Source organism: Nerophis lumbriciformis, linkage group LG21 (genome assembly GCF_033978685.3).
Source record: "Nerophis lumbriciformis linkage group LG21, RoL_Nlum_v2.1, whole genome shotgun sequence".
In the NCBI taxonomy this organism is placed as follows: Eukaryota; Metazoa; Chordata; class Actinopteri; order Syngnathiformes; family Syngnathidae; genus Nerophis; species Nerophis lumbriciformis.
The window spans coordinates 12744332-12771059 of record NC_084568.2 but is presented as its reverse complement, the minus strand read 5'-3'; the positions used below and the strand labels follow the sequence as shown (position 1 = coordinate 12771059).

The 26728-nt window shown below is 35.3% G+C and overlaps 1 protein-coding gene across 1 annotated transcript; it reads right to left on the bottom strand.

Moving 5' to 3' along the window:
• Positions 1-486: 486 nt before the first annotated feature.
• Positions 487-26538, bottom strand: LOC133621120 (rho guanine nucleotide exchange factor 2-like). The gene is made up of 22 exons (XM_061982992.1): positions 26357-26538; positions 18590-18737; positions 17276-17343; positions 14373-14436; positions 14168-14300; positions 12638-12741; positions 10955-11098; positions 10641-10891; positions 9120-9245; positions 8874-8991; positions 8551-8799; positions 8410-8486; positions 6150-6322; positions 5944-6011; positions 5661-5864; positions 5522-5599; positions 5402-5457; positions 2820-2861; positions 2713-2763; positions 2357-2641; positions 2096-2243; positions 487-1035 (listed from the first exon to the last, which is right to left on the bottom strand). The coding sequence occupies exons 1-22, from the start codon at positions 26411-26413 to the stop codon at positions 986-988; spliced, it is 2694 nt and encodes an 897-aa protein (XP_061838976.1). The 5' UTR covers positions 26414-26538; the 3' UTR covers positions 487-985.
• Between the last annotated feature and the right edge of the window lie 190 nt (positions 26539-26728).

Below are 26728 nucleotides of genomic sequence, written 5' to 3'. Positions count from 1 at the left end.
TTATTTATGTCTAAAGACAAAACTTTATTATAGATGACTAATATTATAATTAGCTTAAAAATGTGAGCATTTTTATGTTTTTTTTTTAATTTTATATATAATTTTGTGGGTTACTTGTTTTGGGGAGAAAAAAAATAACATTTTAAATGTGTTTAATTGTATTTCTGGACTGTATATGTCGAAAAAAAAATAGACAATTGTTTAAAAGAAAAGTCAGCATTTTCTCATTACATTCCAATTTAAAAAAAAAAAAAATTTTCTTACATTTTTAAGATTTTTTTTTTTTAGATAGATATTTGAAAATACACAAGGTTTTAAATTTCATAGATATTTGAAAATACACAAGGTTTTAAATTTCAGCAGACACGTTCGGTATATATTTGCACAACGTATCGGACCGGTATCGCCAATACCAGGTATCGCAAGTCACCGTGTCAAAGACACGCGTGTCCCTTTAAGGCGTGAAAAGTAGTTCGAGGCAGCATGCAGCAGTTCGGTGAACTTTTATCAAGACTTAAAAAACATGTACACATTTCTCCTGAGAACAAAAAAAACAAACAAAACAAAAAAAGGTTCCAGCTTGATGAAGACGACACTTAAAGAGACATTTTGCCTTCAAGTGGCGTCATGTGACTCGTCCATGCGGTTCTTGAAGAGGACGTGAACCATCTCCCGCCTTCTGTGTCCTCGTTAGCGTTACTTTCTTTCCGCTATTCTATGAATTAATCAGCACCACCGTTTCGTGGACTTCATGCACGAAATGTACTTCCTACAAACCACACTGACTAAATAAATAAGTAGTGTCCGCGTTGTGGGTCATGTAGTCACCTGTCCAAAATCTCTGTTTAGTGGCGTTTGGACCCAGTCGTTAGCTCCGCCCACTCCGGTGACACACTTCCTGTTTGAAGTCGCAGACCCCTTTTTTTCCGAAGCAGGAAATGACATCAGGACAGCGGTGACATCACGGTGACGTCACAGTGAGACATTAACTGGGATCTGCTCCGCACTCGCTTTCTTCCGGAATGTCCTGCAGGTCTAAACGTAGACAACACGCATTGTTACCATATATAAAGGTGAACAAGTCATAATCGATTATATTATTATTATTGTCAAGAGCTAACATGCTGGCTACATAGCGTAGCTCCAACCTTAAATATAAGACTGCACAATGAGCTAAAGTAAAGCTAACATGCTAACAAGCTAATGTTAGGATGTTAACAGTTAGCATATTTGACTCTAATGTGTATACCTTCAAAACTTGTTGAAAATCTTGCATGCTACTGTTAGTAAAGTATTTTGTTACTTGACTTGACAGTTAGCATGTCAAGTCAAATATTTGACCGGGAAAATTGAGCAAAATTAAAGCTAGCATGTTAACAGTTAGCATATTTGACTGTAAAGTGTATACTTATTAAATTTGTTAAAAATCTTGCATGCTAACGTTAGCAAAATATTTTGTTACTTGACTTGACAGTTAGCAGGCGTCAAGTCAAAGATTTAACCCTGTAAAGTGAGCTAGAATAGCTAGCATGCTATCAGCTAGCATATTTGACTCTAAAGTGTATTCCTTTGAAATGTTTTATAATAAATATTATATTAAATACATTTAATAAAATAAACATTTCATGTTATTATGAATGTTACTACATTACATATATACTTACAGCGTGTATATAAAACCTTGACTGAGGTTTTTTTAGAGCGCTTTATAGGCGAAATAGAGCGTCTGCTATTGACTCCATTGTTAGCTGACTCTTGCTAGTGTTTATTTATGGTTTGAAATGCATGAAAAATAAAAACGTGTGTGCTTGTCTTACATAAAGGATGGGGAAAATTGAAAAAAAAGTGCAGTTCCCCCTAAACATGCTTCAAGTAACAAAATACTTTGCTAACGTTAGCATGCTAGTATTTGGCTGATTAGCAAGAAATGTGGAAGTAGTAACATTTTTACGTTACGGGAAGCCAGGAATTTTTGTAAGTTGGAAACGTGTTAGGTTTAAATATCCAGGATAGAAAAAGGTGAGATTAATAATGAAAATATCAAACGTGTATATTTATATATTATATTTCTATTTCTATGTGGTCGTCAGCTGACCTCTGGGACTGTCAGCGCGAGGAGAGATCTTCACCACATCTTCACCGTCTGCTTCCTGAAGGCCGTCTAATTGGTCGACCGGGTCATGAGTGGCCAATGGGGCGAGGGGGTGTGGCTCCTGCTCTCTGCTGCCCCGCCTCCTCCTCAGCTGCGCAATCAAGACATTTTCAAATGACGTCATTGGGCGGACATGGTAAGTGTACCTATTCAAGTGGCCCTTGGCTCACAAAGATCCCGCCATGAAACATTTGGTCCGCACACCTGTTCCCCTTTGACGACGTCACAGCCGTTGCTCCTCCTCCTGTTGCCCGGCTCCGCTTCCTCCTTCGGGGGTGCTTCCTCCTTGAGACGCAGCCGCGTCACTTCTTCCTGTAGAAGCTCCACCTGCTGCATCAAGCGCGCCACTTCGCCGCCGCCGTCCAGCCCCGTGTCCCGCGACACGGAGCGACAAAGACGGGGTCCGGTGGTCGGGCCTGTGGTCGAGCCCGCGGCCGGGCTCGCCCGGACAAACAGCTCCAGCGTGGAGTCCTGACGGATCACCGCCGCCTGAGAGGCGGAGTCGACAAGTCAGATGAAAGGAGCCCAACTGTGACGGGATGGCGTTCTTACGGTATTACCTGCAGGGCGTGAAGTTGCGTGCTCAGACTGACCAGACGCTGACACACTTCCTGTGGAAACACAGTGTTAGCTCGGGCTGTCACGTGCTCGCATCGCAGGTTTTTACCTCTTTTAGTGTCCTCTCCTGAACCTGGTTTCCGTTTGAGTCCTGCAAAAACACAAAATGTTGGCTGTCGTAAAACACACGGCGCGTGTACAAATAATTACACAAAAACAATAATGTCGACCATCCATTGAAAACATGTACATCGCTTTTTGTGCACCTCACTTTTCTTATGATCGGCTAATATTTTGCCACAGTTTTCGTACTTTGTCTGGTTATCCTACAACAGGGGTGTCCAAAGTGCGGCCCATGAGCCACAAAACTTTGTCGGCAGGCCGAGCCCGCAAATTATTGTCGGAAACAGAAACCGCAAAAGTTAAAATGCAAAAAATCAGAATGTGCGGCCCATGAGCCACAAAACTTTGTCGGCAGGCCGAGCCCGCAAATTATTGTCGGAAACAGAAACCGCAAAAGTTAAAATGCAAAAAATCAGAATGTAGTGAGAAAAAAAACGACATTTTCAAACAATTAATTGATAATAATACAGTATATTTAGTCACCTATAACACAAAGTGTCGGCTAAGATTTTGCTACGATTTCCGTAATCTGTCTGGTAATCCTACAAAACTGCGGCACAGGGAACACAAAACTTTGTCGGCAGGCCGAGCCCGCAAAATATTGTCGGAAACAAAAACTGCAAAAGTGAAAATGCAAAAAATCAGAATGTAGTGACAAAAAGCCAACATTTTCAAACGATTAATTAATAATAATATATTTAGTCAAAGATTTTGCCACGGTTTTCGTACTCTGTCTGGTTATCCTACAACAGGAGTGTGTAAAGTGCGGCCCAGGGTCCACAAAACTTTTTGAATAAATAATAAATAAATAAAACAACAAAAACAATAAACACTGTTAAATGTGTAACTGAACATTAATATTTTTGTACAGGCAGAATTTGTGATACAGTAGATTATGCAGTTATACAATTGTAATTAGTATGATATAAATTAATATTATTTTTAAGGTATTACTTTTTATATGTTTACATTGTATATATGTTTATTATTAAATGATTATATATCGATAAATACGTTTTAAAACTTTTTTAGGATGTAGTATGATTATAAAAAACGTATTTTATTTTAAACTAAATGTTTTATTTTTGATATATTCTATTTATATCATCTTTAATTTATTGCTTTTTACAGTATATTTTTATGTTTAGAATAATGTATATAATATATATTTTTAATTATTCTATTAATAATACACTAATTCCATTGTATCTGTATTTTTACTGATTTATTTGTGGGGGGGGTTTATAACTATTGAATGTGTTATAGTACTTTAGTATTTGTTAGTAATCTGTTTAACAAAAGCATACAGAACATTGGAAGTCATTTTTCTATGAGAAATTGAGTAAATCCAATTATGTGTTTCAATTTGTGTTATTACTAATGGGGAAAAAACAACAATAAAAATGTAAGCAAGAAATCAGAATGTAATGAGAAAAAGCTGAAATGCTTTAACTAATAATTAATATTAATATACATAGTCATCTATAACAGTGGGCTGCGAGTGCCCTCTTAAGGGCCACTAAAAACATGTTTTTCTCAGCTTTGGTGCGTATGGGCCATAGCGGTACTCAGTTGTAATACACTTTTCCACCACTCGTGGCAGTAATGACAATATCAAACAAACAGAAAAATACTGGGGCTAAAGTCATAGAGAAGTTTCTTTAGTGCAAAAATTATGACGGAAGTGGTGAAGCTGCATTTTGATGTGCACTTTAAATGCATGGACAGTTTGATAAAATAAAAAATATATAAACATAAATATATAACATAAAAATATACTGTATATATACAGTACAATGTAAGAATGCTAGAAGGCATTCATACAATAAGCATTAAAAGAGAATATGTATTTTATAAACATATTACATCCTAAAACATATTTTCAACATATGTATAATATATAATTAAAATTAATCATGAACTATTTAAAATAATAATACAAAATAAATGAATAATAATAAACATAATAAAAACAATAATACACATATATACATAATAAACATTTCAAAAGTAATACATTAAAAATAATATATTAATTTACATAATTGAAATATTATAGAGATAAAATGGATACAAAAATATTAAGTTTAATTTAAAATAAAATATGCATTTTTAAACATATTACATCTTTAAAACATATTTAAAAATGTAGTTATATGTAATAATTAAAATTAATCGTAAACGGTTTAAAAAATAATAAACATGTACAATATAAACATATCAGAAGTAATAGATAAAAATAATATATTAATATATATCAATAAAAGATAATATTAATAAAATATATCAATATGTTTAATTTAAAATAAAATAAACATAACATCCTAAGAAAATCTTTAAAAACGTATTTATAATATATGATCATTAAAATTAATCATGAATTATCTAAAAATACTAAACATACATACACTATAAACATATAAAAAGTAATACATCAAAAACAATATATTATTATATATATTATAGTTGTGTAATATTTATGTGTGACGCCCTGCAATATATATTTTTAATGAAATATATTGGTATAAATATTTTGTGACTTATGTATAATATTCCAAGCAAACTTACCTTAGAAGAGTTGATGTTTAGGTCCACAGAACCGTTGAGTGACGATGTTTCGCCGTCTGACACAAATGTTTGATTTATTGATGATACGTATGTTGTTTTTTCAAGATGGCGGCCACTCACTGCTTAGCTCTTGGTTGCCGTTAGCGACCGGCGCTTTGGTGATGCTGGACCCGGCCAACAGGTGGCTCAGTTTGTCCACTGAAGACAAAAAGTGAGACATAAAATCGTGATCTTCAAGGCGTGTGGGAAAAACAAGCACCTTCGGAAATAGCGGCGGTGAGCAGCGGCTCGGAGGGAGGAGCGTGAGCGGCGTCCGTCCGAAACAGGTTCCGGTTGGAGGGACGCGAGGACGTGCCGCCGTCTCCTGCCCCGCCTCTTCCTGTCGCCTCCGCCAGCTCGGCGAACAGAGTGACGCGCTCCTGCAGGAGCTCCAGCACCTCACGGTCCTTCTGCAGGATGTCGGCTGGAGGACACGTGCGGGTCAAGGCGAGGACCAGGTGAGACCACGTGAGACCACATCAGACCAAGGAGGCGTGTCCTACCTTTCAGACGTCGCAGGAGAGCTTTGTCCTCGGTTTCGATCAGAGGGAAGTCTTCTCTGGACGGACAACTGCTCACACACAAGTAGCACACGTATTATTACTACTCAGTATATAGTATTACTACTCAGCATGTAGTATTACTACTCAGAATGTAGTATTACTACTCAGCATGCAGTACTTGGAGGAGGTACTAAGACGGTCCACACCTGAGTGTGGCCTGCTGGATTCTGGTCATCCACGTGCGGCGGTCGTCTTTGGAGGAAGCGTGGAGCTCGTACATTTCCGGGGGGGTGGAGTCACTGATCAGGTACATCCCTCGCTCCTGATTGGCTATATCTCTGACGATCAGCTTGTTCAGAGACACCACAGGAGACTTGTCCTGAAACACGCACACACACACAGGCGTTGATGTCTCACACACATGCACACAGGTGGTGATGTCTCACACACACGCACACAGGTGGTGATGTCGCACACACACGTATACAGGTGGTGATGTCGCACACACACACACAAACACAGGCGATTATATCTCACGCACACAGGTGATGTCTCACGTACACACACACATGCAGACAGGCGATAATGTCTCACACACATGCACACAGGTGACGATGTCACACACACGTAGGTGATGTCTCACAAACACAGGCGATGTCTCACACACAAACACAGACATGTGATGTCTCACATACACACACACAAACACAGGCGATGATGTCTCTCACACATGCACACAGGTGACAATGTCACACACACGTAGGTGATGTCTCACAAACACAGGCGATGTCTCACACAGAAACACAGACATGTGATGTCTCACATACACACACACAAACACAGGCGATGAGGTCTCACACACATGTACACAGGTGACGGTGTCATACACACGTAGGTGATGTCTCACAAATACAGGCGATGTCTCACACACAAACACAGATATGTGATGTCTCACATACACACACACAAACACAGGCGATGATGTCTCTCTCACACACATGCACACAGGTGACGATGTCACACACACGTAGGTGATGTCTCACAAACACAGGCGATGTCTCACACACAAACACAGACATGTGATGTCTCACATACACACACACAAACACAGGCAATGATGTCTCACACACATGTCACACACACGTACTGTAGGTGATGTCACACAAACACAGGCGATGATGTCTCACACACAGGTGATGATGTCTCACGTACACACAAGCCCAGGCGATGATGTCTCACGCACACAGGTGATGTCACACACACACACACACGCAGGTGATGTCTCACAAACACAAGCGATGAGGTCTCACACACAGGTGATGTCTCACATACACAGACATATGCTGACAGGCGATGTCTCACACATGTACTGTAGGTGATGTCTCACAAACATAGGCGATGATGTCTCACACACACAAACACAGGCGATGATGTCTCACACACACATGTGATTTCTCAAATACACAAACACAGGCGATGATGTCTCACACACAGGTGATGATGTCTCACGTACACACAACCACAGGCGATGATGTCTCACACACAGGTGATGATCTCTCATGTACACCCAATCACAGGTGATGATGTCACACACACACGCAGGTGATGGCTCACAAACACAGGCGATGATGTCTCACACACACACAGGTGATGATGTCTCACGCACACACACGCACACAGGGGATGATGTCACACACACACAGGTGATATCACAAACACAAGCGATGATGTCTCATACACAGGTGATGATGGCTCACGTAAACACACACAAACATAGGCGATGATGTCTCACACACACACACACACAGGTGATGTCGCACACGCAGGTGATGTCTCACAAACAGGCGATGATGTCTCACGTACACACAAGCACAGGTGATGTCTCACGCACATACACGCAAGTGATGTCTCACAAACACAAGCGATGATGTCTCACACACACACAGACACAGGTGATGATGTCTCATGTACATACAAGCACAGGTGATGATGTCTAACACACACACACACAGGTGATGATGTCACACACACTCAGGTGATGTCTCACAAATACAGGCGATGATGTCTCTCACACACACACTGGTGATGATGTCTCACGTAAACACACACAAACTCGGGTGATGATGTCTCACGTACACACACGTAAACAGGTAATGCCTCACACACACAAACAGGTGATGTCTCTCAACACACATGCAATCACACACAGGTGATGAGGTATTACACACACGCACACAGGTGATGATGTCTCACACACACAGACACGCAGACAGGTGATAACGTCTCACACACAGACACAGGCAATGATGTCACACACACATGCAGACAGGTGATAATGTCTCACACACACACACAGACACAGGCAATGATGTCACACACACATGCAGACAGGTGATAATGTCACACAGAGACACACACACGTTGGACATTTCTTATGTCGTGGTGGACGCTCAGGTGTGAACTTACGAAGGACGCAAACGTGAACTTTTGGTCTTTGTCTTGAAGGAAAACCAAGATGTCCGACATCAACAGCACCCGAACATCTGGACACACCCACAGGTCAGGTCATGTGACTCGCCAAGCCTCGCCTACATGCTCCTCCTCTACCTTTCATCCTGGAGCCCTGGACCTTCCAGAGCAGCATTCCATCATGGAGAAGCCTCCTTCGCTGCAGCTCTCCTCCACGGAACACGCCTCCGCCCCGGACCTCGGCCTGAGACCGGTGGTCCAGGCGGGCTTGGATCTCCTGCAGCCTCCTGGTCCGATCCAGCTCCAGAACCTCCCGATCCACCGAGCTGATGAGGTCCTTGAGGAGGAGTAGAGCTTGGCTCAGCGTTTGCGCCTCCTCTTGATTGCCTGAGGGAGGCGACGCGGTCACATCAGTTCTTCAGCACTTCAGTTTGAACCTCCGAGGCCAACTCCTGGCGTACCTTTGGTGTTGTCCAGGAGCCGCTGAAGAAGAACGGGATATTTGGTGATCCTCTGGGTGACCAGCAGGATGCACTCCTGGACGCCATGGCGACGCAGCAGAGGACCCCGACAGGCACGCTGAGCAAGAAGGGGAATGTCAGTGGAGAACCTTCAAGAACCAGCACTGGACTTTTTAAGGAAACTCAGGGTCTTCCTATGCCAACAACTCAAACCAGCAAACAACTTTTGACAAAGACCAGACTTACCCTGATGAACTGCTGCAGCCTTCTGTCCCGCAGCAGAACTTCTTTGTAGAGCTTCACCGCTTTGGGATGACGACTGCAGAACTCCGAATAGACCTTCTTCATGTCTGCTGCACACTGACCTGAGAACTACACACAACTTTCTTTTAAACTACTTCCTGTGCACATACAAACACACAACTTTCTTTTGTCTCGCAAACTACTTCCTGTACACACAAACACACAACTTTCTTTTGTCTCGCAAACTACTTCCTGTACACACAACTTTCTTTTGTCTTACAAACTACTTCCTGTACAAACAAACACACAACTTTATTTTGTTTCGCAAACAACTTCCTGTACACACACACAACTTTCATTTGTCTTGTAAATTACTTCCTGTACACACACACAAACACACATCTTTCTTTTGTCTTGTAAACTACTTCCTGTACACACACACACCTTTGTTTTGTAAACTACTTCCTGTACACGGACACAAACACACAACTTTGTTTTATCTTGTGAACTACTTCCTGTACACCCAAACACTATTTTGTAAACTATTTCCTGTACACACAAACACATACACACCTTTGTTTTGGAAACTACTTTCTGTACACACAATGTTGTTTTACCTTGTGAAATACCTCCTGCACACACACAACTTTCTTTTGTATTGTAACCTACTTCCTGTAAACACACACACACACCTTTGTTTTGTCTTGCAAACTACTTCCTGTACATACAAACACACAACTTTCTTTTGTCTTGTAAATTACTTCCTGTACACACACAAACACACAACTTTATTTTGTCTTGCAAACTACTTCCTGTACATACAAACACACAACTTTCTTTTGTTTTGTAAACTACTTCCTGTACATACAAACACACAACTTTATTTTGTCTTGTAAACTACTTCCTGTACACACAAACACACCTTTGTTTTGTCAACTACTTCCTGTACACACAAACACACATTTATTTTGTCTTGTAAACTACTTTCTGTACATACAAACACAAAACTTTTTTTGTCTTGTAAAGTACTTCCTGTACACACACAAACACACACACATTTATTTTGTCTTGTAAACTACTTCCTGTACACACAAACACATACACACCTTTGTTTTGTCAACTACTTCCTGTACACACACAAACACACATTTATTTTGTCTTGTAAACTACTTCCTGTACATACAAACACACAACTTTTTTTGTCTTGTAAACTACTTTCTGTACACACACAAACACACACATTTATTTTGTCTTGTAAACTACTTCCTGTACACACACACCTTTGTTTTGTCTTATCAACTACTTCCTGTACACACACAACTTTGTTTTTTCTTGTGGACTACTTCTTGTACACACACACACCTTTGTTGTGTCTTATCAACTACTTCCTGTACACACATAAACCTCCTTTGTTTTGTCTTAACTACTTCCTGTACACACACACACACCTAACCAAACATTTCACTCGATTACCTGACATCATCACCCATGTTTGTGTGTTTTTGCACGTGTGTGTGTCCTCACCTGTGCAAGCAGCAGCTCTCCTATGTTGGGCACGATGAAGTTGGTGGAGCTTCCCTCCACCTCGCCGCGCTTCCTCATGTCCAGAAGCTGCGCCAGGAAGGCGGAGTGTAGCTCCAGCAGCTGGTCCAGACAGGGGAAGATGGTGTGGACCACGCCCGCCTCCAGCATCACCTCCTCCAGCATCCCCCGCCTGTACACGCCCTCCATGATCCGTAACGTCCGCACGTGGTGAAACTCGGTCTGGATCAACTCTGCACACAAGCGATGATGTCATTCAAGATGGAGGTTGTGTTGAAAAGTGGTGTGCGTGTTACCGTAAATGACGTCCTGTTGCTTCATGACGTCTTTGTGGAGCGTCTGCAGGAACTTGGGTTCCACCACCAGACTCCAACTGTCAGCCTGGACACTGCGACCCTCCACCTGCAGCTGCTCCAGCAGGGGACTCCAAAACCACTCTCCTACAACAGACCATGGAACAGCGTGAGAAGACCATAAGAAAACTATGGGAAGACCCTTTGAAGACTATGAGAACACTATGAAAAGACCTTGTAAAGACTATGAAAACACCATGAGAAGACTGAGGACACAAAGAAAAGATTATTATGAGAAAACTATTAGAACACCATGAGAAGGCCTTTAGAAGACTATGAGAATGCAATCATAGGGTTATTTGAAGACTATGAGAACACAATGAAAAGATTGAGAAGACATTTTGAAGACCATAATAACACAATGAGAACAGCATTAGAAGATTATGAGAAGACCCTTTGAAGACTGAGAACACAATGAAAAGGTTATGAGAATACCATAAAAACACAATGAGAACAGCATGAGAAGACTATGAGAAAACAATGGAAAGGTTATAAGAAGACCAAGAGAACACAATGGAAAGATTATAAGACCATTAGAACACCATTAGAAGAAAATGAGAACACCATTCAGAAGACCATGAGAAAACTATGAGAACACCATGAAAAGGCCTTTAGAAGACTATGAGAACACCATAATAAGATTATGAGAAGACTATGAAATGATTATGAGAATACATTTTGAAGACCATAATAACACAATGAGAACAGCATGCGACAAATATTAGAAGATTATGAGAAGACCCTTTGACGACTATGAGAACACAATGAAAGGGTTAAGAGAATACCATAAAACCACTATGAGAAGACCTTTTGAAGACTATGAAAAACACTATAAGAAGATCAAGTGAACACAATGGAAATATTGTAAGAAGACCATGAGAAAACTATGAGAACCCCATTGAGAAGACAATGAAAAGATTATGAGAAGACCTTTAGAAGACCATGAGAACACAAAGCGAAGATTATGAGAAGACCATGAGAAAACAATGAGAAGAAAATTAGAACACAACCAGAAGGCCTTTAGAAGACTATGCAAACACCATGAGAAGAAAATGAGAACACAACCAGAAGGCCTTTAGAAGACTATGCAAACACCATGAGAACCCTATTGAGAAGACAATGAAAATATTATGAGAAGACCATTGGGAGACCATGAGAACACAATAAGAAGATAATGAAAATACCTTTTGAAGAACATGAGAAGACTATGGGAACACATGAAGAAAAGCATGAAAAGACTATGAGAACAGCATAGGAACACCATGAGACAACTATGAAAACCCAATAAGGAGTCCATGAGAAGAGCATGTTCAAATCGCGAGAAGACGATGAGAACAATGAGAAGACTATGAGAATATCATGAGAAGGCGATGAAAACAGCATGAGAAGACAATAAGAAGACTATGAGAACAGCATTTGAAAACTATGAGAACACCATTAGAAGACTATGAAAAGACAACTAGAACACCATTAAAAGACTACTAGAAGACCATGAGAAGACCATGGGAAAACAAATAGAACATAGCGAACAGCATGAGTAGACTGAGAACACAGAGAAGACGAGCAAGAACAACATAAAGAAGAGTATGTCACAAAAGTATGGAAGTTAAAAAAAAAGGAACATACCGTCGTCAGTGAGAGACTCCATGGACAAAGTCCTGCTCCTGAAGTTCAGAGACTCGGTTGAATGAGACAAAATCCTCCGGAGACCCACAGAGTCCTCACTCGCCCTGCGTGCAGAAGGACAGGAAGTGTTGTTAGGATCAATCATGAGAACAGGAAGTGTTGTGAGGACCAATCATGAGAATAGGAAGTGTTGTGAGGACCAATCATGCAGACGGACAGGAAGTGTGGTGGGGACCAGTCATGAGGACAGGAATCGTTGTGAGGCCCAATCATTCAGAAAGACAGGAAGTGTGGTAAGGACCAATCATGCAGAAGGACAGGAAGTGTGGTAAGGACCAATTATGCAGAAGGACAGGAAGTGTTGTGAGGACCAATCATTCAGAAGGACATGAAGTGTTGTGAGGACCAATCATGCAGAAGGACAGGAAGTGTTGTGAGGACCAATCATTCAGAAAGACAGGAAGTGTGGTAAGGACCAATCATGCAGAAGGACAGGAAGTGTTGTGAGGACCAATCATGCAGAAGGACAGGAAGTGTGGTGGGGACCAGTCATGAGGACAGGAAGTGTTGTGAGGACCAATCGTGAGGACAGGAAGTGTTGTGAGGCCCAATCATTCAGAAAGACAGGAAGTGTTGTGAGGACCAATCATGCAGAAGGACAGGAAGTGTTGTTGGGACCAATCATGCAGAAGGACAGGAAGTGTTGTGAGGACCAATCATTCAGAAGGACAGGAAGTGTTGTGAGGACCAATCATGCAGAAGGACAGGAAGTGTTGTGAGGACCAATCATTCAGAAAGACAGGAAGTGTGGTGAGGACCAATCATGCAGAAGGACAGGAAGTGTTGTTAGGACCAATCATGCAGAAGGACAGGAAGTGTGGTGGGGACCAGTCATGAGGACAGGAAGTGTTGTGAGGACCAATCATGAGGACAGGAAGTGTTGTGAGGCCCAATCATGAGGACAGGAAGTGTTGTGAGGCCCAATCATTCAGAAAGACAGGAAGTGTTGTGAGGACCAATCATGCAGAAGAACAGGAAGTGTGGTAAGGACCAATCATGCAGAAGGACAGGAAGTGTGGTGAGGACCAATCATGCAGAAGGACAGGAAGTGTTGTTAGGACCAATCATTCAGAAAGACAGGAAGTGTTGTGAGGACCAATCATGCAGAAGGACAGGAAGTGTGGTAAGGACCAATCATGCAGAAGGACAGGAAGTGTGGTGAGGACCAATCATGCAGAAGGACAGGAAGTGTTGTTGGGACCAATCATGCAGAAGGACAGGAAGTGTTGTGAGGACCAATCATGCAGAAGGACAGGAAGTGTTGTGAGGACCAATCATGCAGAAGGACAGGAAGTGTTGTGAGGACCAATCATTCAGAAAGACAGGAAGTGTTGTGAGGACCAATCATGCAGAAGGACATGAAGTGTCGTGAGGACCAATCATGCAGAAGGACAGGAAGTGTCGTGAGGACCAATCATGCAGAAGGACAGGAAGTGTCGTGAGGACCAATCAGTGTGTTTTCACACTCACTTGGCGAGGTTATTGGTGGAGACGCTCTTGGCGAGCGAGAGACCCGAGCGAACGCGGCGTGATCCCAGCAGAGACTGGCGAAGACTGTCTGAGGGGTAGATGGCCGAGCTGGGACGCTCCTTCACCGTCGGTGCTGAGGGACCACAACGTTGTCATGACAACCACAGCTTGGATCCAAACTACGTCTTCCGATCCGTTTACTCACTTTTGTTCCGCAGCGCAACGTTCTGAAGAGCAGAACTGTTCCTCGCCATCGCCAGCTTCTGTTGCTAGGATACACACACACACACACATTCATATAACATTGCTGTTAATGAAACGTATACATATATATTGTTAGTAATATGAAATATACTGTATTATTATTGTTAATATGGCATTATTAGTGCTTATATAACATTATTAGAGTTAATATAACATCACTTCTAATAAAACGTATACATATATATTGTTAGTAATATGACCTACACTGTATCATTAGTGTTATGACATTATTAGTGTTAATATGGCATTAATAGTGTTAATGTAACATTATTGTTAATAAAACATTATTAGTATTAATAAGACAGTATTAGTGTTAATATGACATTATTAGTGTTAATAAGCAATTATTAGTGATAATATGACATTATTAGTGTTAATATGGCATTAATAGTGTTAATATGGCATTAACAGTGTTAATATAACATTATTATTGTTAATAAAACATTTTTACTGTTAATAAGACATTATTAGTGTTAACATAACATTACTGCTAATAAAACGTATACATATATAATGTTACTAATATGACCTACACTGTATCATTAGTGGTAATTTGGCATTATTAATGTTAATATGGCATTAATAGTGTTAATATAACATTATTATTGTTAATAAAACATTATTAGTGTTAATAAGACATTATTAGTGTTAACATAACATTACTGCTAATAAAACGAATACATATACAGTATAATGTTACTAATATGACCTACACTGTATCATTAGTGGTAATATGGCATTATTAATGTTAATATGGCATTAATAGTGTTAATATGACATTATTAGTGTTAATAAGACACTATTAGAGTTAATAAGACACTATTATTGTTAACATAACATTATTGCTAATAAAATGTATACATATATATTGTTAGTAATATGACCTACACTGTATCATTAGTGGTGATTTGACATTATTATTAATATAAAATTATTTGTGTTAATATAACATTACTGCTAATAAAACGTGTACATATATATTGTTAGTAATATAACCTACACTGAATCATTAGTGTTATTATGACATTATTAGTGTTAATATGGCATTATTGGTGCTAATATAACATTATTGGTGTTAGTATGAACATTACTGCTAATTAAACATATACATATATATTGTTAGTAATAGGACCTACACTGTATCATTAGTGTTATTATGACATTATTAGTGTTAATAAGATATTATTAGTGTTAATTTGACATTATTAGTGCTAATATAACATTATTAGTGTTAATTTGACATTATTAGTGCTAATATAACATTATTAGTGTTAGTATAACATTACTGCTAATAAAACATATGCATATATATTGTTAGTAATATGACTTACACTATATCATTAGTGTTATTGTTACATTAATAGTGTTAATAAGACATTATTAGTGTTATTATGACATTATTAGTGTTAATATGACATTATTAGTGCCAATATAATATTACTGCTTATAAAACGTATACATATACATTGTTAGTAATATGACCTATACTATATCATTAGTGTTATTATTACATTAATAGTGTTAGTAAGACATTATTAGTGTTAATATGACATTATCAGTGTTAATATGAAATTGTTATTGTTAACATAACATTACTGCTAATAAAATGTATACCGGTACATATATATTGTTAGTAATATGACCTACACTGTATCATTAGTGTTATGACATTAGTGTTAATAAGACATTATTAATGTTACTATTCTGTATTTTTATTAGTGTAAATATGCATTATATTAATTTGCACTATTGTGGTCTGGATGTGCAAAACACATTTCATGAACTAAATTATAAATACAGAAAATCAATTAACAAAAGACAAGATGACTAATTACATAAAACCACATCAATAAATAATCAGTCATTTATTTTGTCCTTTTTTTAAAGGGGAACTGCATTTTTTGGGGGGGAATGTTGCCTATCATTCACAATACTTGCAGGATAAGAACACACGTGTTGTTCTTTTTTTTTTGCATTCTAACTAGTAAATTCATGCTGGCAAAAGTCAGCTAACAATGCAGCTATTAGAGTACACTGTTCCGCCCATAAAGCCCTCTAAAAAATCATCCAAAAAGCAACTACTCCATTTACATCGAGTGACATGAATATTAACCAAGTATTAGCGATATTGTTACTATAAGCGCTAATGCAGACAAACTATTTTTATAGAGCTAACTAGCTTGTGCTGCTGTATTGGCATATTGAGCTGCTGCATCACTTCTTTGTTGGTGAAAGTTAATTCTAGATTATAAATCATGCCTCTCACCTGGATAGTAAAAGGTTGTGGACATAAACCCACAAGTTGGTCAACTTTATAGACCCGGAGAAGGCGAGAAAGACACGAAAAGACAATATTATGATTAATTATTCATCTAAACGGGAAGATATAAACATCCCAGTGAGAGCAGACGTTGTACAGTAAGTGATTATTTTATTTTTTTATTGTTTGGCATGAAGCCTGCCATAATTAGTAGTGTTGTTGTTGTCGAAAGGAAATATATATTAAAATGATCAAAATATGTACATATTACATGTTATTATGAATGTTACTACATTACATATATACTTACAGCGTGTATATAAAACCTTGATGGAGGTTTTTTTAGAGCGCTTTACAGGCGGAATAGAGGAACTTCCATTGACTCCATTCTTAGCTGACTTTTGCTAACATTTATTTATGATTTAGAATGCTTAAAAAAAGGAAAAGCTTGGTTTTTTTTGTACATAAGGCTTGTGAATGACGGACAAAATTCCCCTCCAAAAAGTGCAGTTCCCCTTTAAATGTTGTACTTGTATTTTGCACGTGCAAGCAAAATATGATTTTTTTGAGCGTGAATCACATACCTTCTGCTTCATCTTGGCACAGCTGGCCAGACTGTCCCTGCAGCGGTTGTGGATGGTGACGTTACATGCTGACACAGCAAATCACAGTCAATCACACGGCAAATCACTCCACTGATCACGCGCGTGTTTGTGTGTGTGTGTGTGTGTGTGTTTTGTATGTCTACCCTTCTTGAGACATCAACAAGGAAAAGTACCTTCCATATGAGGAGCGGTGAACAAGTTAGGACATAAATCATGGTCCCAATACAGAAAACCATTGCATCTAATAGAGAATGTGTCATCTGCTCCCCCTGGTGGTGGAATCTATCAAAATTAGGGTGGTCCCAAAAAGGAGGGATTTTTCAAATTGACTGTGTGTCGCTTTTAAAAGTGCTCCCCCTCTGGTCAACATATGAAATAACAAGTGTGTGTAAAAATTTGAAGTGCTCCCCCTCTGGCCAACATATGTAATAACAAGTGTGTGTAAGAAATTGAAATGCGCCCCCTTTGGCCAAAATTAATACAAATAAATAAATATGTATAAAGAGACATGCTGTAATAACTTGAAGTAAATAATGAAGATTAAAAATCAATTGCAAACAAAAAATACAACAATTTACTAAAAGCAGTCTTTTTTTCACAATATGTCGACTTTTTTCTAATAAAATTGGGAACAATTTCTCATATTCTTTCTGTTTCTGTAATATTGCAATATTTTCTTGTAAAATTATTACTTTTAATGTAAAATTATTACTTTTTACTGCAAAATGGTGAAATTTGTCATATAAAATTCTGACGTGTATCACAGTATTGCCTACTTTTTTGTTGTTCTTGTAAAATTGTGACATTTTTTGTGACAAATTATGACTTTTGTCATAACTTTGCCAAATAAAATTCCGATTATCATTGTAATATTGCCAAAATGTTTCAGTTTTCTTATAAAATTTAGACTTTGTCGAGTAAATTTACAACTTTTCATACAATTGCCAGAATTTTAAGCTTTTTCTTGTAAAATTGTGTCTGTTAAAGTCCAACTTTTATCATAATATGGCACAGTTTTTCTCGTAAAATTTTGACTTGCGTTGAGTAAAATTACAAATTTTATTATAGTACTGCCAAAATTCTAAGTTTTTCTTGTGAAATTCCAACTAATTTTTCACAACAAGCTTTTTTATATTTGCATAGTATGTATATATTATTAATGTTGTAAATACAAATCTTTATATATCTAGAAAGGGTGGTCCTAAAGAGGTAGGCCTTTTTTGGACGTCTCAAGAAGGTAACAAATATGAGAATATGTATGTGTGTGTGTGTGTGCGAGTGCGTGTGTGTTACCAGGGCAGCTGAGCGCCTCCTTGGCGGTGATGCTTCTGTTACAGGAGGAACACAAGGTGGTGGACGAGACAGTGAGCGAAGTGAAGAGATGACCTTTGCTGGAACGAGCCTCCTTCTCTCGCTCCTTCTGACGCTCCTTCTCCTTGTTCTAACAATTATTAAATTAGTCGCAATTATTTACACTACCGTCATTATTATTACAATCAACAAGTTATAGTATTTTATTAACACAATCAAATAGTTTTACTATTGCAATTATCACAGTTAAAATGTGTTGTTTTTATATTTTTTTCATAATTATTAACACAATCAACAATTATTACTACAATCAACAATGTATTAACACAATTAACAATGATCATTTGTACTACAATCAACAATGATTGTGTTTATTAACACACATTTATTTATTGCAATCAAGAATTATTGTCATAATGAAAATGTATTTGTGTTTTTTATTATGAATCAACGTTGATTTGATCACAAGTGGCTCGAAGGGCTGCACAAGATCTGAACCCACATCCGGGCAAGGAAAAACTCAAAAGCCCAAAATGGGAAAAGAAGAAAACCTTGGGAAGGGGCCGCAGATGTCGGGGCCCCGCTCCTGGGTCACCGGCTGCTACGAATGCCAAATGACTTCAGTTATTAACAGTTAATAACAGTTAGTTATCAACTCAAATAAAAAATGTATTAGGGCAATCAACAATTATTATATTTATTGCTACAATCAATGATTATTAATATTTTATTAACACAATGATCATTTTTACTACAATCAACAATGATTCATATTTCTATTGACACAAAAAATAAATATATGTATTATTGCAATTAGCAATTATCATTATTATTACAATCTAAAAGTAACGCTATTTTTGATCAACAACTGTCAATATTTTATTATTACAAATAACAAATATTTTTATCAACAAAATGATTATTACAATCACCAATTATTATTAGTAACGCAATTAACAATTGTTATTGCAAGAAAAAGAATTAGCATCTTTAATACCTTAGTTATTAATTATCATTATTATTAACGTGAATAACAATTATAATAATTATTACATTACTAAATTAACACTTATTTTTCATTAACACAACAATTATTTTTTTCATTATTTAATTATTTTAATTATTACAATTAACAATTCATTTCATTATGACTGTAATCTACAAGTAATAATATTTGAATTAAAAAATCCACAATCATCAATATTTCATTGTTACAAATAACAAATATCAATATTTTTTTTAATCAAAAAATATTTTTATTATTGCAATGAACAATTCTCATCATTATTACTACAATCTAAAAGTAAGACTATTTTTCTCAACAAAAATAACAATTGTAAATATTTTATTATTACAAATATCAAATATTTTCAATCAACACAATCAACAATTATTATTTGTATTATTACAATTACCAATTGTTATTAATAACACAACTTTTATAACCCAATTATCAATTATTATTAAACCAAATAACATTATTATTAAAACGCAATCAACAATTATTAATATTTTTAATAACACAAATAATGATAATTATTACTAAATTACATAAATACTATGTTAACAGTTATTTTTCATTAACAACAATTATTATTTTTCATCATCACAATCAAAAAGTATTATTACAATTAACAATTATTTTCAAATATTACTACAATCTACAAGTAATATTTTAAATCAACAAAATCCTCAATTATCAATATTTATTATTACAAAAAACAAATGTCAATATTTTTCGAACACAATCAACAATTATTTGTATTACTGATAATAACAATTACTATTATCACAAGAAAAAAATAACAACACATTTATTAACACAATGAATAATCATTATTATTAACAAAATCTACATTATTGTTGAAACACAATCAATAATTATTATAATTATTACTACAATCAACAAGTATCAATATTTAATTAACACTATTAACAGATTTTATTAATACTACATTACATACATACTTCATGCACAATTATTATATTTATTAACAAAATCACAATTAATATTTTAATTATTACAATCAACAATAATTATCATTATTAGTACAATCTACAAGTATTAATAGTTGTATTAACACAATCAATGATTATCAATATTTTATTGAACAAATAACAAATATTATTATTTGTATTTACTATTTTTTATTATTACAATTATTACCATAATTATTATTACTACAATCAACATGTATTAATATTTATATAAAGACAATCAACAATTATCAATATTTTATTAAACAAATATTAATCATTGTTTTACACAATCAACAATAATTATTTTTACTACAATTATTATTATTACAATCAACAATTATTAAATACCATTGTTGTTATTACAATGAACAATTAATATTATTTATACAAACACGGTCAACAAATAACAAATATTTTTATTTGTATTTAAACAATCAAAAATTCTTATTTTTATTTCTACGATTATAACTTTTTTTTTTTTTTACAATAAATAATGATTAAATACCATTGTTATTAATACAATAAACAATTAGTAATACTTACATAAAGAAAATCAACAATTACAATTATTTCATTAAACAAATAACAAATATTAATATTTTATTTACACAATCAACAATTATTATTATTATTAATATGACAATTATTACCATTATTATTATTATTACCATTATTATTATTATTATAATGAGCAATTATTGAATACCATTATTATTACAATAAACAATGATTACATATCATTGTTATTGTTGCAATAAACAATTATTAATACTTCCATGAACACAATCAACAATTACAAATATGTGATTAAACAAATATTAATATTTTTATTTACACAATCAAAAATAATAGTAATTATTTTTATTTCTAAAATTATAAACATTATTATAATCAACAATCATTATTATTAGTACTACAATTATTTCCATTATTAATATTATTATAATCAACAATTATTAAATACCATTATTATTGCAATCAATAACTATTAATATTTATATAAACACCATCAACAATGATCAATATTTTATTAAAGAAATAATACTTTTATTATTACTACAATCAACAATTATTATTTATGTTATTACAGTTATTACCATTATTATTACTACAACGATCAACAATTATTAAATACCATTGTTATTACTACAATCAACAATTATTAATATTTATATAAATGCAGTCAACAATTATAATGTTTAATATTACAATGAACAATTATTTTACAAAATAATACATTTCTACCACAATCACCAATTAATATTATTATTACTATTATTACAAACAATCTGCAATCATCATTATTATTATTACAGTATTCCAAACAAACTATTAATATTCTGTTTCATTACTTTATTGTCATTCTTGTTTGTGAATGTCTCCAAAACAAAAACATGTCCCATAAAACCTGATCTTTTTTTTAATGTTTTGGTTGAAAAGACACATTTGAAAACAAATATGTCTTTTCAGTATTTGTCTTAGTTTGTGTTAATTAGTGAGATGTATAGCAGGAAAACAACATAACCTGGTTATGACATCACAAGTCACATGACATTAGTTTGAGGGGAGCTTGTTATCAGTATGGCCAAGGAAGAGCTGGATAGGATATAAAGAGGCAGTATCCGGTGTGTGTCCGTACAATAGTTGTTTTGTAGTACTCAGTACTAGTACGACAAAGTACAGTGGCTGCCTTCTCATTTCTGCAAAGTCGTCAGCTGACACCAGTCAGAAGACTACCAAGAACTTTTTCACCAGACAAAAGTGTCACATCGCCACTGTAGCGCAGCAAGAACACTATTGATTTTGGGAAATTTAAGAAAACATTCCACTAAAAAAAAGTAATAAAAAAATGCTGGATAAAATTAAAGTATTTTTTTAGAATATACATTTAAATATTCAGAGCATGGAAGTGACTGCATATTTACTACTAATAATAAATAGTAATAATAATATCTAACAATGATAATAATATTTAATAATAATAGTAGTAATATTAAACAATAATAATAATAATAATATTTAATTATAGTAATATTTAACAATAATAATATTTTAAAATAATAATAACAATGATAATAATCATATATATCATATTAACAATAATAACAATAAATAATAATAAGTAATTATATTAATGTTTAATAATGATAATATTTAATAATAGTAATAGTAATATTTAACAATAATAATATTTTAAAAATAATAATAACAATGATAATAATCATATTTATCAATAATAACAATAAATAATAATAATAATATCAATGTTTAATAATATTATATAGTAATAATAATATTTATCAATGATAATAATATGTATTAACAATAGTAGTAATATTAAACAATAACAATAATTATAATACTATTTAATAATTGTAATATTAATATTTAACAAAAATAATATTAAAAAAATATGATAATAACAATGATAATTATAATATTTAACAATAATAAGAACAAATAATAATAAATAATAATATTAAAGTTGAATAATAATATGTAATAATATTTAACAATTATAATAATATTTAATACTAAGAGTAGTAATATTAAACAATAATTATAATAAAAATTATATTTAATAATAGTAATAGTAATATTTAACAATATTTAAAAATAATAACAATAACAATGATGATAATAATATTTAACAATAATAACAACAAATAATAATAAATAATAATATTAACGTTTAATAATAACGTTTAATAACATGTAATAACGCTGATAATAGATAATAATATTTCATCATAATTATTATTATTAACAATTAATAATATTTAATAACTGCCTTAAAGACTACAAACAAAAACATTCGTCTCTGCTTTCTAAATTTAGACGTAACCATGAAATATAATCATAAATCTTCATGAATGTTATATTTTTACATTTTAACTTTATATCGTTTTATTGTACACTTTAGTGGCCTTGCTGGGTTTCACTCAACACATGTTTTACCCTGAGACATTGTGAAAAAAATGTGAAATATTCCTTAAGTCAAGACCCACAGGAAGTTGCACCATTCACATCCTCTGCAGGTCGCCAAGAACAAAATTACGTTCATTTTTTTTTATATATGCATCATTTTTAAACTACTACTGGGATTTTAATCTTATCGCAGTCCTGTTACCGACATTATTTTTTGTAATTTTTTCTTTGTACAATTACTGTAATGTGCTGAGTGTCATTTCATGTGTTTACTATTAATATGCTACAAACGCACTCCTGTTACTTTCAGTCCTGTTACTACATTTTAATCTTTCAAATATTTTTTTGTATTACGTTATTATGGTATTATGTATTTGATAATACCACACTAAAACTCACTCCTGTTACTACATTTTAACCTATAAAATCGTTTTTTTTTGGATCACTGTAACATGCCTAAGTGTCAACATGTGTTAACGTAAATGGCATACTAATAATATGCTAAAAATTCACTCCTGTTACTAAATGTTTTATCTTTTAAATAGTTTATTTGGTATCACTGTAACATGCTTAAGTGTTAACATGCTACATACATGTTAGGTGAGTACATTTGAGGTATTTGCTATTTTTACGCTAAAGACTCCCTTCTGCTATCTACATTTTTAATGTCGCGGCTATATTTTATGTATTTGCTAACGCAATGCTAAACACTCACTCCTGTTACTTTCATGATACCTAATTTCAAAACATATATTTTAAATAACATTTTTCAATCACTTTAATGTGCTTTAGTGTTAACATGATATTAGCATAAATGCTATGTGGCGGCTATATTTCATGTATTTGCTAACTCGATACTAAAAAATCACTCCTGTTACTTTCAGTCATGTTACCTAATTACATTTTTTTTATTAAAAATAACATTTTTGAATTACTGTAATGTGCGTAGTGTTAACATGATATTAGCATAAATGCTATTTCGCAGCTATATGTCATGTGTTTGCTAATACAACGCTAAACACTCACTCCTGTTACTTTCAGTCATGTTACCTAATTTAAATTTTTTAATTTTTTAAAATCACTGTAATGTGCTTAGTGTTAACATGATATTAGCATTAATGCTATGTCGCAGCAATATTTCATTTATTTGCTAACACAATGCTAAACACTCACTCCTGTTACTTTCAGTCATGTTACCTAATTTTAAAAAATATTTGAAAAATAACATTTTTGAATCACTTTATTAGCATAAAGGCTTTGTTGCGCCTATATTTCATGTATTTGCTAACACAATGCTAAACACTCACTCCTGTTACTTTCAGTCATGTTACCTCATTTAAAAAACAAACAAACAAAAAACATTTAAGCACTGTAATGTGCTTAGTGTTAACATGATATTAGCATTAATGCTATGTTGCAGCAATATTTAATGTATTTCCTAACACAATGCTAAACACTCACTCCTGTTACTTTCAGTCATGCTACCTCATTTAAAAAACAAACAAACAAAATAAACATTTAAGCACTGTAATGTGCTTAGTGTTAACATGATATTAGCATTAATGCTATGTTGCAGCAATATTTAATGTATTTCCTGACACAATGCTAAACACTCACTCCTGTTACTTTCAGTCATGTTACCTAATTTAAAAAATATATATTAATTTTTTTTTTTAAATAATCCCTGTAATATGCTTAGTGTTAACATGATATTAGCATAAACGCTATGTCGCAGCAATATTTAATGTATTTGCTAACACAGTGCTAAAAACTCACTCCTGTTTCTTTCAGTCATGTTACCTAATTTCTTAAAAATAGTAGGAATAACATTTTTGAATCACTGTAATGTGCTTAGTGTTAACATGATGTCAGCATAAAAAACTAAGTCGCGGCCATATTTCATGTATTTGCTAACACAATGCTAAAAATTCACTCCTGTTACTTTCAGTCATGTTACCTAATTAAAAAAATTTTTTAAAAATAACATTTTTGAATTACTGTAGTGTGCTTAGTGTTAACATGATATTAGCATAAATGCAAAGCCGTGGCTATATTTCACGTATTTGCTAGTTATACGCAAAAAACTCACTCCTGTTACTTTTAATTTGGTTACTCTCATATTCTAGTTACGGAAATCCAAAATTCTAATTCTTATTTAAGTTCATGTTCAAAGGTCAAAGGTTACAATTCCCAATACAGCTGACAACTTCCTGGTTGGAAACGCGCGCACGCGCACACACACACCGTCTCCCCTCCCCCACTCGTTTCCTCCTGCAGGACAAAGCGGCCACGCTGCTTAACGGACACGCTCATCCACGCGCACGCAAACGACTTGTGCGGCTACAAAGTCAAAACGCGCGCACACACGCGCACGAGCGCTCACACACACACACGCGCACGCACGCGCGTACCGGCGTGAAAAAACGTGAAGGTTTGTTGTTGTTTTTTTTTTCTTAAACGTTCAACATAAAGGGGGAAGAAAAAAAAAACCCGTTAACGTTTCCGCTAAGTTGGTTCTACGCGCACGCGCACCGACTGCGCTCACTGTGACAAAACCTACCGATCGATCCCCCGATCGGTGGTCGATACAAGCTTTAAAAAATGCTCAAAGTAACGTTCGATAACGGAAGAAGCGGTCCAGATGTGTCCGCGCTTAAAAAAAAAAAAAAAAAAAAGGGAGAAGAAAAAGCGGAACCGACGAGGAGAAGCGCAAAGTGAGAACGACGTCAATTAAAACTGTCTAATCGATTGTACAACAATCGATCATTGATAATCAATGATCCTGGCAAGGAGGAAGCGCGCGTGCAGTATTTTTTTCTTTCTTGTTCGCGGTGAGCTCACCTTTGCGTTCATGTCTTTCATCTTGTCCGCCTTCTTTCCCTCCAACAAGCGGGACATCCCCAAAAGTCCAAGAGGACTAATCAATCACCGATCGCTGATCGATATCTGCCGGAATCCGCCAAGGTTTGTTGGCTCCCGGTCCACAAGCAGTCTGCGGTCTGAACGCGGGGGCGGGGCTTCAGCGGGACTGACAGCTAGCAGCCGCACTCGCGTCCAATCACAGCTCAATGCTCCGTTGTATCTAATGACCAATCCCTGCGCATGCGGTACTACTAGCCCCGCCCAGGAAACGCCGGAAAGGTTTGATTTTGCCACCCCGGCGTGCCGAATCTTGGCCGTCCACTTCCTCCGCGGGGCAGCGAATCAGGCGGC